The following is a 15,838-nucleotide window of genomic DNA, read 5'->3' as shown; positions in this document are numbered from 1 at the left end:
AATACACTCGTATCACAGAGTTTCAGCAATATTACATCATAACAATATATATATCATTAAAATAAAATAACAATATTCTTTATGTATAATTATAGTATAATTAGTATAAAATGCTGATTGAGTCACATGACTGTGCAAGTAAACACTACCCCTCATCATTATAGCAAAACACAGTGCACTGCCTAGTGAATACACACACACACATACAGAGTTCTGTGTCTCTCACTTTGGTGAGGTAAAGAACTTCTTTTTCGTTGGTTCGGGCTTTGGTTTGGTTCTGGAAGACAGTGGGATTCTAAAATTAATTTTTAGTGAGGTTAAATGTGTGTGTGTGTGTGTGTGTGTGTGTGTGTGTGTCCATCTTACGGGTTGTTGAAAGCAATGCCCAGGGTCTTGATCCTGCCCTTGATGGAAGAACCACCTGGAGTCCTGCTGTATTTACTCAGCTCAGGAGAGGTGATGGGTTTGAACATCCGATCTGAATCACACACACACACACACACTCTGCATATACTTTGATGCACACAAATGATATTTAAGGCAACAATGACCTGAAGCATACATCGAAAGCAACCCAAGACTTGCTGAAGGTCGTGTGTGTACCTCGGTCTGTGGATGGAGTGGAGTTGCTGATGTTGGATTGTATGACCGAAGAGATAAGCTGATCTCTCTCCACGTGTGTATCTGATCTGATCTGATCTCTCTCTGCAGTAAGGAGACTGTTCCAGTAATCAGCCGGGAAAGAGAGCAGCCGCAACACCACCTGAAGCAGAAAGATCACGACAAGGTAACACCGGACAGTACAGACATGTTCAGGAACACACTCCTGCGTGTGGAACTCAACCTTGGGCTGCGTGTTGGTGTCTCTCATGATGCTAAGTGGAGACGGTTCCGGCATGCTGTGTCCGATAATGGTGGGCCCAAAAACACGAGCCAGATTATTCTGATCCATCCGACACTGAGGACTCTGAGTAACCCTGAAAGCACATCCACCGTTCTACTGATTAATATTTACACCATGTTTACAGTAAAGACTGCATTTACACAACATGTACACAAGTGTTCAGGTCTTCAGTAATAATGTCAAGAACATGCAATGTTTCAGAGGCACAACGCTTCAGTTCCAAATATAGAACATGATTTTCAGTTTCACAAATAATCTGTTTATGTAGAGTTCTTATTTCTAAAGCTGTGTGTGCGTGTGTGTGTGTGTGTGTGTGTGTGTGTGTGTGTGTGTGTGTGTGTGTGTGTCCATCACCTCTGTAGATGCAGTATCAGGAAGGCGAGAGTCTCCCTGTTTGGCTGTGGAAGTTCTCCGATGGCCTGGATCATCATCGCTGAGCTGTTATCATCATCTGCTAATTCTGTTAATCACGGATTAACGTGTGAAAAAAGCATGGGACTGAGGTACAGAAGCCACGCCTCCCGCACTGAGAGAGACAGATACAGAAGCCACGCCTCCCGCACTGAGAGAGGCAGATACAGAAGACACGCCTCCCGCACTGAGAGAGGCAGATACAGAAGACACGCCTCCCGCACTGAGAGAGGCAGATACAGAAGCCACGCCTCCCGCACTGAGAGAGGCAGATACAGAAGCCACGCCTCCCGCACTGAGAGAGGCAGATACAGAAGCCACGCCTCCCGCACTGAGAGAGGCAGATACAGAAGACACGCCTCCCGCACTGAGAGAGGCAGATACAGAAGCCACGCCTCCCGCACTGAGAGAGGCAGATACAGAAGCCACGCCTCCCGCACTGAGACGCCACACTTCCCGCACTGAGACAGACAGATACAGAAGCCACGGCTCCCACACAGAGACAGATACACAGGCCACGCCCCTCTCCAGCTCTCTTTCCTCCTCAGGTTCCACAGAGACAGATAGGACAGACCCGGTGAGTAAACAGACTCAAGCCTCATTTACACACTTTACTCATTAGAGTAGAAATTCAGTAGTCGATTCTAATTCATGATTCAGGATGGGGAAGCTGTGACCTGGAGACTAAACACTATCTGAATTCTCAACACTAAATAAAGTTCAGGGCTAATCAAACAACACACTCTTTACCCACAGCAGGGACTAAACGTGACGAAACTCGCTTCAGTCCTTTAACAAAATGCACCTTTTACACATCCAAGAAGTAACGTTTTAGCTAGAAATCCGAGTTAAAAACACCACAAGCTGGTTTAAAACTGATCTACTGGCATCATAATATCACCAACAATCAGTAATTACTGTCAGGAGAAAAGAAAAAAATACAACAAAAATATTAGTTCAGTGTTAAAATAAAGCTGAATAATTTGTTTGAAACATCATAAAGATATCAAAATATTTTTTGTAACTTTAAAAATGGTTAAGTGCCAAAAGTTCATTATGAAATCCACTGAACTATTTCAGAGGGGAAAAAAATCGAATTAATTTTCCCTGGATGCAAACATAATATTTTCATTTATAAATGCATTAATGATGATCCAGAATTGCCCCTGAAGGATGAGAGAACTGTTCACATTATGGATGCATGATGTATGGATGCATCAATCTTTCAACCAATGAAAATGACAATAAATAAATAAATAAATAAATAAATAAAAACTTCCACTGCAGGTGTAACTCACCACCTTAAAGTTCAGTATGCCCGGATTTCCAGTTTCGGCCATGAATTTTCACTTCAGGTAAAGTTCTGAATAAAAGCAGGTGTGTGTGTGTGCGTGTGTTGAAATGTTACCCGCTGCCTCCATGAAGGTTTTGTGGAGTGCGAAGGTGACAAGTGGCTCTCGGAGTTTCCTCAGGAAGTCCTTCAGGAGGCCACACACCACGTGAATCTCATCCACTCTGTGCAGCAGCAGAGGACCTTTAGCACTGAGGTATCGCTCCCGTAACTCCTTCACTGCTCGCTCTCCTCCCGGCACACGGTACAGTCCCTTCTACACACACACACACACACACACACACACACACACAATCTACTGAGTTGACTTCACATGAGTTCAGGGAGGAAATGGGGTAGATAATAAAGGAGAAGAAAGGAAGGAAAGAGGAAAGGAAAGGACACAAAGTGGAAGCGGAAGGCAAGAAGGAAGAAGAAAGACAAGGAAAGGATGGAAAGGGAAGAAAATGAGGTAATGAAAGGGGGGAAAAGAAAAGGACAGTACAGGACTGGAATATCCCCGGTGCAGTCTGATCAAAAGGGCATGCGTTTACCTCCTCAAGGCCACGTCGTTCGATTTCTTTAACACACTGAATGATCAATGCTGGGATCCGGGGCGGAGCGGAAGGACAAAAACTCTCCAACGTCTCCTGCAGAGGAAAATAAACTCAAACATGAGGAACCTGGGAGAACATATTAAGATTATCTAAACAAGAATGAAAATAAGATCGTAGGAGTTTGTCCATCCATTTATCAATCCTCTGTCCGTCCATCCAGCATTCTTCTATTTATACATCTTCTATCTTCCATACATCTGTTCATCTATCTCCATTGTCCATTCATCCATCTGTCCAGTTCCCGTCCATCCATACATTTACAATTTCAGTATTTAGCAAACGTTCTTACACAGAGCGATGTGCAGAAGTGCTTTGCAGTCTCTGTCAATAAGCAGTTTTGGGGGTGCAGTGCGGGCTGTGATGAGTGCTTTAAGCTAGCTTGGTGCTGGTCTGTTTTTGGCTTTAAATCTGATACAGCAGCTACAGGAAGCCAGCGAAGGGAGCGTAGGAATGGGGTGGTGTCGTGCAGCTGCATTGTGGATCAGTTGCAGAGGTCAGATGGGTGCAGAGGCAGACCCGACAGGAGAGTTGCAGCAGTCCAGTCTCAAAATGACAAGGGACTGAACAAGCACCTGAGTGGCCTGTGTGGATAGAAATGGCCTCGTGATCCTCCTAATGTTGTAGAGGAAGACCCGGCATGAGCGAGTCAGTTTAGGGATTAGAGGCGAGAAGGACAGTTGGTCCGTGGTTACCCCAAGGTGGCATGGGGAGATCCGAGAGGACATCACAAGATCTTGACATGAGGATGCATCACCGGGGATATATAGCAGCTCGGGTTTGATTTAGTTTCACCTGATAAGCTGCCATCCATTATGAATGGATGGCTCCATCCTCCTTCCATCCATATGTCCACCAATCAATCAATTCTACTTCCCTATGTCCATCCATCGTCCCTGTATGTTTAGGGAGTAATGTCTTTGCATGCATTATGTGTGTTTATGTGCCTGTTTATTGTCTGTGATGTGATGGGATGGTACCTTGGTAAAAAGGAAAGTGGCTGAACATGTGTGTGTTGTGTGTGTTACCTCACTAGGCTGGACTGTTCCCTGTGTGTTAGGGAAACATTTTTCCACACACATATGTTTACACTCGGGATGAGCGACCACACGGCAGTCCCTGCACTTCACTGCCACTTTCCCAAAACGGATCCTCTTCCTACAGGGAGTGCATGTTTCGGGTCGGATCACCTGTGCAGGGTATAGAGGGGGAATAGAGAGGGGGTAGAGAGGGGACAGGGAGGAATGCATGAACATCACAACATGAAGCAAAATGGTAGTGTCCCAAATGCTAGTGAGGCAGAAACTCATACAGTTTTGGGCAGGAAGACATGCTGGACAATATTATGCTGGACGTTAGCATGCTGGACGTTAGCATGCTGGACGTTAGCATGCTGGACGTTGGAGTCCACAATGGGATCAAGAGACAGAGGAACTTTGGGTTCTGCACTAGTCTCGTCCATCTGTGTAGTCACCATCTCAACCTCAGTGATTTCAGAGGGAGCCCACACTGATGTCTGCTCTGTAACACAAACACACAATTTTATATCTTCCTCCCTGAACAAAACAGTAACTCGTTATTGGTTGGTATTAATTGTGGGTAATTACAGGCAACATGTCACATATTCACAGATCTATTAATAGGCTACATAATGAACTGAAGACGAGAGTCCACCAGTGTGGACCTCAAAATTTGTAGGATCTGGAGAGATTCTGATGACTGGCTAATGAGGTTTATCATACGACCAGTGTGTGACTACCTGACCATTTTCAGATCTTAACAACCCTTGACATCACTTCCTGGCAATCATTTGCTTCCAGAGAGAATTAACTGATAGGCAGGGAATATACCAGCCATAGTGCCATCAAGCCAGCTGCATCGGTTGGCATAATTATACTGACAAGTCGATATGTCAGATTTCTTTACATGGTAGGATTACCAATTCACAGTCTCTAGCAATCAGATGAATGAAATCTATACGTTGTGAAACCGCACGAGGACGAAACGCGTCAACCGTGAACAGCTGAGACCATGGCAAAGGTATATTCTTAAACAAGCTCTTTTAAGTCTCAGAAACAACTTCCACTTCACATTTCCCAAAACTCTTTTGCTTTTCTTCCCGATATGGTCAATGGTACCTCACTCCAAAATGAATGAGAAACCTCACATTTAAGTTATGCATGAGGTCATTTGCATTGCCCATTTATGGATATTTGTGGGCGGTACCTAGGCAGGAGAAGAGGCTGAGTCACCTGCGCACAATTTCAAGAAGATTCATAAAGCAGAAAAGGTGTGCACATGCAAAGTTTTGGTTTGAAAAAGTCCTAGTTTTAAAGATTTATAAATGAGGTCCCTGGTTACTAAAAGTGATGAGATCATCAGTGGCGATGATGTAATCGAGCCTCACCGCTCACAGAAGGGAGGAGATCAGCTCGGGTTCTGATTGGCTCCGGTGTTTCCTGAGTGATGTCAATCACCATGTGGATCTGACCGCCATTATCAGGGGTAGTGACTGATGCTGTAACCACTGTCGCCTCCACCTCCTAATCACACAGAGGAAATGAAGTTCATGTTAGAGTCCATCACATATCTCCACATACACTGCATCGTGAGGTCACACGGCTGCCTGGGAAATATAGACAGTTCTATATCTACAGAATTTCCTGCAATTTTACTGTTGTCTATAATTTACTGAATCTCTTCAAAAATGATGAGACGCTTCAACTAAGTTATCTAGGCAATGATAGCTTATCAGATTATAATATTGATCGATTAAATTCAAGTTAGTAATTAAGGTGACGCTGTTGTATTATTAAAACTTCTAAGGTCTTACTAAAAAAAGTATTGGAATTTGCAGGAAGTTAGCCATGTTGAGTGTGATTATTTTCTTTTCGATGTTACTAAAAATATTAATTTTGCTTAAGGCTTAAACTGATCTTTTGAACCATTTAATAGACATAAAAATCTTTTGATATCCAAAATAACTTTGTGCTTAAAAAGTTTATAGTTCTTTGTGTTTCTGTTAACAGGTGAATACTCGAATGTTCTTTTTCGGTAAGCATTTTGGTCTTAACGACATTCATTACAATTAACATTATTTATTGATTCATTAATTCTGACTTCTGAAATTCTGCGTAACAGCGTTTTGAAGAGAAATCTAACGTATAAACTCATGAACCTTCTCCGATGGTCTCACACTGAGCAGATCTCCAGAACGTCCACCGAGTCGCCCACGTTTCTGTATCGGAAGTCCAACGTTCGGCCCCATCGACGAGCGCTGAAAACATGCAGGAAGACAGCAGATGTAAGCAAAGCGTTTCTCTGTAAAAACATTCCACATTAACACACTGAATTCTGATCAATAGTTTTCATTTCTAATCAGAACATCCATAGTCAATATTCATGGGGGAAAAAAAAACTTGAAAAGTTTAATTTAAAAGCAGAATGACATGAACGACGCTCACTCTTTTCTCCCGAGGTCTCGACTTCAGAGGCTTCACAACAGCCGGACTGTCCAAATCCTACAAACACAAACCACCGAGCTGTCTACTGGATTTTGTCGCATGACAAAATGTAATACGGTATGTCAAATTAATATTCTTATAAACACCTGTTTCTGGTCACCTGAACCTACCAGGTCATCATCGGTCCTGTCGTAGCTGATGTCAGAATGAGACAGGAAAGACGACTCGTCGATCACGGATAAGCTGTTATTCATTTAAAAAGGAGGCATTTTTTAAAAGTCTCCCACGTATAAAATATTTGTAATTATTTAAAAAAAAAAAAATTATTAAAACATACAGTCTGAAAATGACCACAGTATCCATGTTTTCCCACATGCTAAATGTTAGTTCCATAAGAACCCTGTATAAGCACCAGGGGGCAGTGTACGAGACCTAAACACCTCAGCATTGCCAAAAACACTGCTGCAGAAATCATTCCCCAGAACCTTCCTGCCAAACTGGCAAAGGTTTCAAATGAAAAGGAACCCTGATATTTATTTGGGGTTCATAGAACCACAATTACTCGTGTTACTATTTCACCCCTCCTAAACTTCTGGTGTGGTTACGCCCATCTAGCAGCAGCACAGATTTCCTGGAATGGTACACCTCTAAATAACACTCATGGGGAGAAAAACAAGATAAGAGCTGGGCATCCAGCAGGTCTGTAGGCAACGGTGATGACATCCACCACCCAGGGGGTCAGAATCTCCTGACAGGTTAGTGATCCATCCTTACCTCTGCAGTAAATGAACAGAGATGGTCCAAAGAACACTACAAGGCTCATACTGGATAGAGCCAGGAATATACTACAGCAATTTATATCAATGTTTCTGCAATCAAACTCCCACCTTCCTGAATAGATTCCTGTATTAGAGACCCACCTAAAATTCCTGAGTTCCTGAAAAGGTTGCCTTGGTGGAACGCACTCAAACTTACCTACTGGGAGAACACCTAAACTTACTAAGCGTTCCTGAAAAGCAAAAGCTGGACTGAGGACAGGTTCAAATAATACTGTAAGGCAAACCCAAGGCTTGGCAAGAAATGGTCTACAGCAGGGGACGTCCAATTTGATCTGTAAAGGTGGTGCAGGAGCCACAATATCATTTGATATATATGTGTGTGTGTGTGTGTGTGTGTGTGTGTGTGTGTGTGTGTGTGTGTGTATAAACCGTTTTCCTCTGTGCTGTGTGATGTTAGCTCCTTGGTGATGGAAGCTGGCCAGCATGTTTCGCTGTTCCTCATTAAGGCAGGCATGTGATTTGCTGTCCTGAGCAAGAATTTCAGTCATCAGCAGCATCTGACGTTCCTGTTAGTAAACACACACCTGATGATAATCACTTTCATTCAGTGTACACAGAGAATGGTTTACAAATCATTTAAAAAAAAAAAAACACTACCATTATCACACTTTAACCTTCACACTAAACTGTTTCAGGTTTCAATCTGAAATAGTACACAACTGTTTAAAAAAACTTCATAAAAACACAACAGGGATCATGCTTGGCAGTGTCGTACCAGGTACTGATAGTCGGCCTCGACTTTAAAACGTTTCTTGATCTCCACATCCACCTGATTGCGGGCGTGTTTGAGTTTGACCTCCAGGGCGGCGCGGGCCACGTCCGATTTCACCAGCAGCTCTTTGTATTTCTTCAGCTCGAGTTCTGCGTGGAGCCATTTCTTCCTGACTGCCTCGAAGTTCTTCACCACCTCAATAAGCTCTGCAGGAGAAATGATTTTTACATAAAGTCAACACATACATATTATATTATATTATATTATATTATATTATATAATATATACACACACATATACACACACACACACACACACACATATACATACATACACATATATATACACACACTATATATATATATATATATACACATTATATATATATATATATATATATATATATATATATATATATATATATATATATATATATATATATATATATATATATATATATATACACACACACACACACACACACACACACACACACATTTGGAAAATAAAGGTTTGGAAAAAAATACAATAAATTCAACCAAAAATAAAATCACCAAAAATACAGAATAATAATAATAATAATAATAATAATAATGATGATGTAAACAAGAAATATTAAGAAAGTAAAAAAAATAATTTGAGGAAAAACAAAAGAAAATAAATAAATATTGTTGTATGTTTGAACATATGAAAAAGTAAAAACTAATTACATAGAAAAGCAAAGTAATACTTGCTATTTTGAAGGAAAAATAAATAAAAGAATAAAAATAAATAAATAAAAGAAGGTTGTATAATCCCCTATACTGGGCATTTGATCACGTGGTTTCTCTCTGAAATAAACACACTTCCCCTGTGACATGTTTCAGTGGTCGTACAGGAAGTGATCTGATCTGATCTAATCTACAGGGAAATGAAATAATCACAGATGCGATATGAAACACGGAGATTAGACAAAACCGCAGGAGAGAGAAATAAAGTGTGAGGAAAAGAGACTGGAGTAAACTGGTTTGTTAGGAAAGCAGGTGGAGGTGTATGTACTGAGCTAACAAACAAACAAACAATATTAAATATTAATGACCGGTACTGAGTATTCATGATTTCTGCTGAAATATGTAAATTAGGTTTAAATGATAACGAAGAGAGCGCACCTCGCGCAGGTGAGTTACGCGCATGCGCACAACGCTCCCAAACCCGAGACTTTACCAAGCACCCGTGTACTTTATTATATTAATGAATTAATGTGAGATTAATCTGTGTTTGGAGTCTGACGAAATGAAATAAAATAAAATGAACAGACTGATGATGAGGATGATGATGAAGAAGAAGCAGCGCGCGGACCTTACCGAGCTCAGAATGTGTGTTTTGCTCTAACGCAAGCCGGTGTAAGCACAGAGTCAGCAGCTCCCTGATGAACTCCTCTCCCATGATGCAGTGCGACACAACACCTGCTGCACGACCAGCAACATCCACTCACTCTCCTTTATTTATATACGTATATTTCTGTAGGAACTGCTGTGTTCCTACTGTGGCCTCTAGGGGGCAGTCAGAGACTGAACTACATACTGTTTACACACTCTCTCTCTCTCTCTCTCTCTCTCTCTCTCTCTCTCTCTCTGTGTGTGTGTCTATACACACTATAGAAATAAATACACACTATAGAAATAAATCTGCTGAACTCACCTCAGTTTACTTTACAAAAGTCTATTACATAATCATTATCATCCACTATATAATCAATATAATCTCCTATGTCTATCCAGAAACTTGTGGTTTATTTAACGCTACAATTGATATACAAATGATATTTTAGATAATTAAAAGGTTATTATTGTTTTGTTTGAACTGTTCTATAGCATATGCTGATATAAACAACAGTTGATGATCATTTGGTACAAATGAAATTTACCTCAGTGTGGACAATACAAACACAGCTTGTCCATCCATCCATCCATTTCCCATACCGCTTATCCTACACAGGGTCATGTGGAGCAAGGAGCCTAACCCCGGGAACTTGGGGCACATGGCACGGGGCACCCTGGATGGGGTGCTAAACCATGGCAGGGCTCAATCTCACTGATTCATTGTTTAAAATGATGTCAATATCAGGATAATTTTTGGTAATATTGAGGGGTTTTTTTTTTACTGAATATGTGAGTGTGAATGTGAATGTGAAGCTCCATCTATTAATGAACCTGTTTATTTTTATTGGAATGTAATTTATGAATCTTCTGTACTCACTTATCGTTTCTCCTCCACAGTCGTCTCCGGTTTGTGTCATCCTCTTCCTCGAGCTCTCTCCCGCTGTGTGTACAAATCCACTCCGCTCTCACAAACACAGGTTTGGGTTCAAATTTTAAAAACTCCTCCCCAGAGCCGTGCTGATAAAAATGTAATTCTGATAGCGAGAGTCGGGCGGAAAATATAATAAATATCTGCTTTTCTCTGGAACACAGTCGATTAGAAAACCCTGTGGATAATCTGTGTGTAACAACAACAACAACAACAACAACAACAACAACAACGCCACATCTGATTTATTATTCAATGTGTTTGTGTAATTAGTTTGAGAAGTGTAGTTCATTTTGGCCCTATTCACTATACAATCCACATAAACACCCTCATCAGTCCACTGTGGGCGTGTCCCAATCTGCACCCTATTCACTATACAATCTACATAAACACCAATGATCAGTCCACTGTGGGCATGTCCCAATCCGCACCCTATTCAATATACAATCCACATAAACACCATCATCAGGCCAGTGTGCGCACGTCCCAATCTACACCCTATTCACTATACAATCCACATAAACACCATCATCAGTCCACTGTGGGCGTGTCCGAAACCATGCACCCTATTCACTATACAATCCACATAAACACCATCATCAGTCCACTGTGGGCGTGGCCCAATCTACACCCTATTCACTTTACAATCCACATAAACACCATCATCAGTCCACTGTGGGCATGTCCCAAACCATGCACCCTATTCACTATATAGTATAGGATGTAACATAGCTAACATTTTCTTTAGGTTACTGTTTGTTTTCCCACATCATTAGAAATGGTTACCATGGTTACATGTAGCTGGTTAATGTAATACAACCTATACATTGTAAATACAGAACTTATCTAGCTTCCTATCTTGACTCGACTTATTACGAGAGCTAGGGCTAATAAGGTCCAAAAGCTTGTAAAGCAGTGGCCTAACATGCTCTGCATTATTGGCACGCTAGCGTCACCCGCTGTGCGTTCTCTCGCTCACCTTTTCTGAAATCGTCAGGTCAATTAACGTCAAAATATTCAAAAGAAAATACAAATACATGCAAAAATACAGATGGTCAGGAGATGAAGCTGATTGTGGTCCTGCCCGAGTTCCACCCTGTTCCACATAAACTGATGAAAAAAAAAAAAAAACATGTATGTAATTGTTGGTACGGTGAAGTTGTCTCAAAGTAAGGAGCTGTTTATGTAACATTTCTGGAAGGAGTCTCCAGTGTCAAAGCTGAAGCTGTAAAGCTTTAAGTTTTCTTCAGGAAAATCTTCAGGACAGAGGAGTTTCCACTTCTTCGCGGTTTATTGGTAGCACAACGAGCTGCGTTATTTTGTCTAATTAACTTCAGGAGAGAGAAAGAAGAGAGACTGGTGAAGGAACGACTGTTTATTATGACGGTGGCATAAGAGGAATAAAACACTTAGGGATGTGCTGTTTTAGGATAATAATCAACGTAACGTGATATCCTCTCATGTGGTAACAAAGCAGCTTGGTATCTCACAGTGTGACAGTTTGGACTTCGATCCTGAGCTTCTGTTAGCATGAGAGTATGTGAAACCAGAGAACTGATTAGATTAGATTAGACTCTCGATTTGCAGTCAGTAGTGTTGGGTGTGCTTCTGTAAACAATGATTAGACTGAAACTTTAGGCTACATGATACCTGAATTAACCTGTTACTCTATTAAACAGTGAACCACGTCATCACGTTATCAGCCGATCTGATCTGATCTGATCTGAACTCAACGCTCAGCGTGTGTGTGACACACTTACCCACTTGTTCTCGTGTTCGCTTGTGTGTGTGTGTGTGAGTGTGTGTTGAGCCTTTAGGGGAGTGAATAATTTGCTTTTCGATTTGGAATGGCATGAAAAACGACATGCAATTTTCAGTGACATTTCTAAAAGATAATTAGACAGAAATGTCACTCACTCTGTCTAATCTAAACTCGGACCGCATCTTAAAAAGACTGAGCCCTTTTGTTTCATTTATTTTGTGTGTTTTAAAATGAATTACAGACGTCTCTCTGTGTGACCTTTCAGGTGGCATTGTAGGTTTAGATCTGAAGGTCAAACAAAAACATACAGTGCTGTGAAAAAGTATTTGCCCCATCCTGATTTCTTATGTTTTTGTGTATATCTCATCCTAGATAGTTTTAGATCTTAAAACGAGATAAAACAAAGGCAACCTTAATAAACACACAGTACGGTTTTTATTCATAATTTTTTTTACTGAAGCAAAAAAGTTATCCAACGCCTATCACCCATGTGAAAAACGGATTATTTTCCTATAACAGCAGTAAGCTCTGACACTGGAGACTCCTTCCATAAATGTTAAACATCTCCTTCATCAACGATTTCACACATTTTTAAATCTGTTAATTATTAGTACACGTCCCTGTGAGTGAGCTGTTACTATAGCAACGATAACATATTAGAATGAATACATTAATAGAAACCTGTGATTTTCAGCTGCACTATTTTATAGAAAATGAATCAAGACATTCTGACCAATCAGAACCCAGAATTCAGTCGTGCCGGGCCACTTTGGGTCACTGCATTCTATCACACTTTTCATTTGAAGCTTTTCTGCATTCGCATTTCTAAAGTCATTGTGTAGATTTAGTTTTTTCATTTAGTGTAGATTTAGTGTACATGAATGTTGTTTTTTTTTTTTCTTCCACTATTAGATCCCTGTAGTAATCTCCTTTAGGGCTGTGTGGCTAGCAGACATCTTTAAATTCCTCATTTATCCTTCCTGCGAAATAGAGCCTGAAATCCACCAGACGAAATCCAAACAGTTTTTATGCTACATTATAATCTCATTATAAATCAGCGTGAATTTCCCCCTTCAAACCTCAGTAACTGCAGGCTGAATTAATTAGTCTAATTGAGGAAATGATAAAACGAATTATTTAGCACAAATTTCCTCGAGCTAACGCTGCTGCGTTTTTAATTGTAGAGCTTTATTTTTCATCAGGCTTTGCGAAGGCACGCTCGGTAAAGCTCTGGGTTTAGTGCGATTTGAAAATGTCAAGGTTTCTCATAGTAACCAAGCTGAACATGTTCTCTCTGTGTGAATCCTCACTTAGCAAATCTGTCAAATTACTTTCCGCATTGAAGAGAATCCATCATATCCCAGTGGAGATTAATGGCAACGAGTGTTTATTGTTTTATTTGTTCCTCCTCTCTCTCGAGACAAAGCGTCACGCTTGATCTGGGGAAACAATTAGTGTGAAAATAAAAGCTGTCTGCGTATGATGTGAATATTGCAGAGCTACTGGAAAAGGGGCAGAAAGAAAAAGTAAAAGAGGCAGAAGAACGAATGAACGGGGTTAAAGGAACAGATAAATCTATAGAAAGGGCTGCGGAACACGTCTCAGGGGCAGATAAATAAGTAAACGTGGCAGAATGAGAAGTAGAGTTGACAGCAGCAGCAGAAGAATGGTTGCAAAGGGTAGAAAATAAGAAAAGGATAAAGGAATTAGGAGAGGAGGTGAGAAAGCATGGCAGGAAAAACCTTTACAAGAGCAAAGTATGAGTAAAAGGGACAGAAGAACCTGTGGAAGAGACAGATGGATGAATGGAAGGGGCAGGAGGATTAATGGAAAGAGAAGAAAAAATAGAAAAATAAGTGCATGGGGTGGAAGAATGAGTGGATGAATGAATGGGTCAGAAGAAGAAGTGGATGATCAGAGGAGGTAGAAGAACATGTGGAAGGTACATGAGGGAAAGAGGCAAAAGAAAGGACAGAAGAACAAGTAGAAGTGGTAGAATAATACTGCAAGGAACAAAGTATGATTAGAATGAAGTGGAAGAGGTAGAAGAACCTGTCAAAGGGATAAGGTCATGAGTGGAAGAGGCAAATGAAGACAGGGCAAGTAGAGGAACAAGTAGAACAAAGTGGGAGGTATAAATGGGGTAGAAAAAAGGTTGGATGGGGAAGAACAACAATGAAAGGGACCAAACAGTGATGGCCAGGGACAGAAGAACATGTGGAAGGAGCAGATGAAGGAGTGGAAATGGTAGAAGAACCTGTGAAAGGGAAAAGGCCACATGTTCATTACAGTGGAAGAGACAAATAGTAGAAACCTGCAGAAGAACCAGGTGTGGAAAAGGGAGAACAAGTGAAAGGTGTGGAAGAGGGAGAAGGGAAAGAGTCAGAAAAATGAGTGGAGAAAGTTAAAGGAATAGATAGATGCCGGGGCTGAAGAACAAGTGGCAGGGGCAAATACATATCTAAAAGGGTCAGAAGAACAAGTTTGATTGTAGAAGAGTACGTGTCAAGGGTAGATTGGGCTAAAAGACCAAAGAATGATTAGACAAATCAGAGGAACCAGATGTGGATGAGGTAAAATGAGTACAAGAATGAGTAAGAGACTAATGAATGAATAGAAGTGAAAGAGTACAAAATGAATAGTAGAGGAACCTCTGGAAGAGACACAAGAACCAGAGGAACCAAATGTGGAAGAGGAAAAGAATAAGTGAAAAAAAAAAGGCAGCTGTGCCAAATCTCATCCTCTTTCTGAGTGTGTGACATAAAAATCATAGATCTGTCTCAGTTTTTCATTATGATGAGGATAAAAGCATGCTTCACTCTGTTCTGGTCTTTTTTTTTTCGCTTTAAGCCGTCAGTGGAGCTGTCAGAATCCTCGTTTTACACGGTCTTAAACTCCACTTACACACAGCGTCTCTCATATAACATCAACACAATACTCACAAATGCCTGTATGAACCTCACCATATTTCTTTGTAGCTATGTAATGTGTGTGTGTGTGTGTGTGTGTGTGTGTGTGTGAAGCAGTAAGTGTGATAAATCCCAGAGAATAAAAGAGGAGAAACTCATTACAGCCTCACAGCTCATGTTGGCAATACTTGTCCTACTTGGTGAAAAGGGCATTTCACGGTGTGCTTCTGTGGATTTAAAAATGCCCGACACCCTTAGTAACATCGCTTCCAGGATACTGGATTCAGATTGGTCAGAAGGTGTGGATTAAGTTTCTATAACAGCAGCTCTGACTGTTCACATCGCAGGTTTATATTAATGCGCTCGTTCTGATACATTATTGTATGTTTCTATAGTAACAGCTCATTCACAGGGATGTGTACAGCGCTCGCTCCACATAAAAGGGTTAAAAAAACAAACAAAAAAAACGTGTAATCACTGATATGGAGAAGTTTTCTGTAAGGAAAAGTTTCTTTAACCTTTCAGACAGTTTCAGAACCGTTTTACAATCCCAAAACCCTCTTCCAGTTTCAGAGCCCTGTCTCATATTTTCACAACCGTGGCT

At 40.9% G+C, this 15,838-nt stretch overlaps 1 protein-coding gene across 1 annotated transcript; it reads right to left on the bottom strand.

The window, feature by feature from the left end:
- Positions 1–90: 90 nt before the first annotated feature.
- Positions 91–9,829, bottom strand: si:ch1073-416j23.1 (rac GTPase-activating protein 1). The gene is made up of 15 exons (XM_053627856.1): positions 9,618–9,829; positions 8,278–8,480; positions 7,932–8,068; positions 6,894–6,966; positions 6,724–6,780; positions 6,438–6,536; positions 5,667–5,802; positions 4,629–4,780; positions 4,288–4,449; positions 3,200–3,295; positions 2,724–2,922; positions 1,259–1,364; positions 552–977; positions 367–504; positions 91–277 (listed from the first exon to the last, which is right to left on the bottom strand). The coding sequence occupies exons 1-15, from the start codon at positions 9,697–9,699 to the stop codon at positions 223–225; spliced, it is 2,121 nt and encodes a 706-aa protein (XP_053483831.1). The 5' UTR covers positions 9,700–9,829; the 3' UTR covers positions 91–222.
- Positions 9,830–15,838: the final 6,009 nt, after the last annotated feature.

The sequence above is a fragment of the Ictalurus furcatus genome, chromosome 6 (assembly GCF_023375685.1).
Source record: "Ictalurus furcatus strain D&B chromosome 6, Billie_1.0, whole genome shotgun sequence".
Lineage (NCBI taxonomy): Eukaryota > Metazoa > Chordata > Actinopteri > Siluriformes > Ictaluridae > Ictalurus > Ictalurus furcatus.
This window is presented reverse-complemented; position numbering and strand designations above follow the sequence as displayed.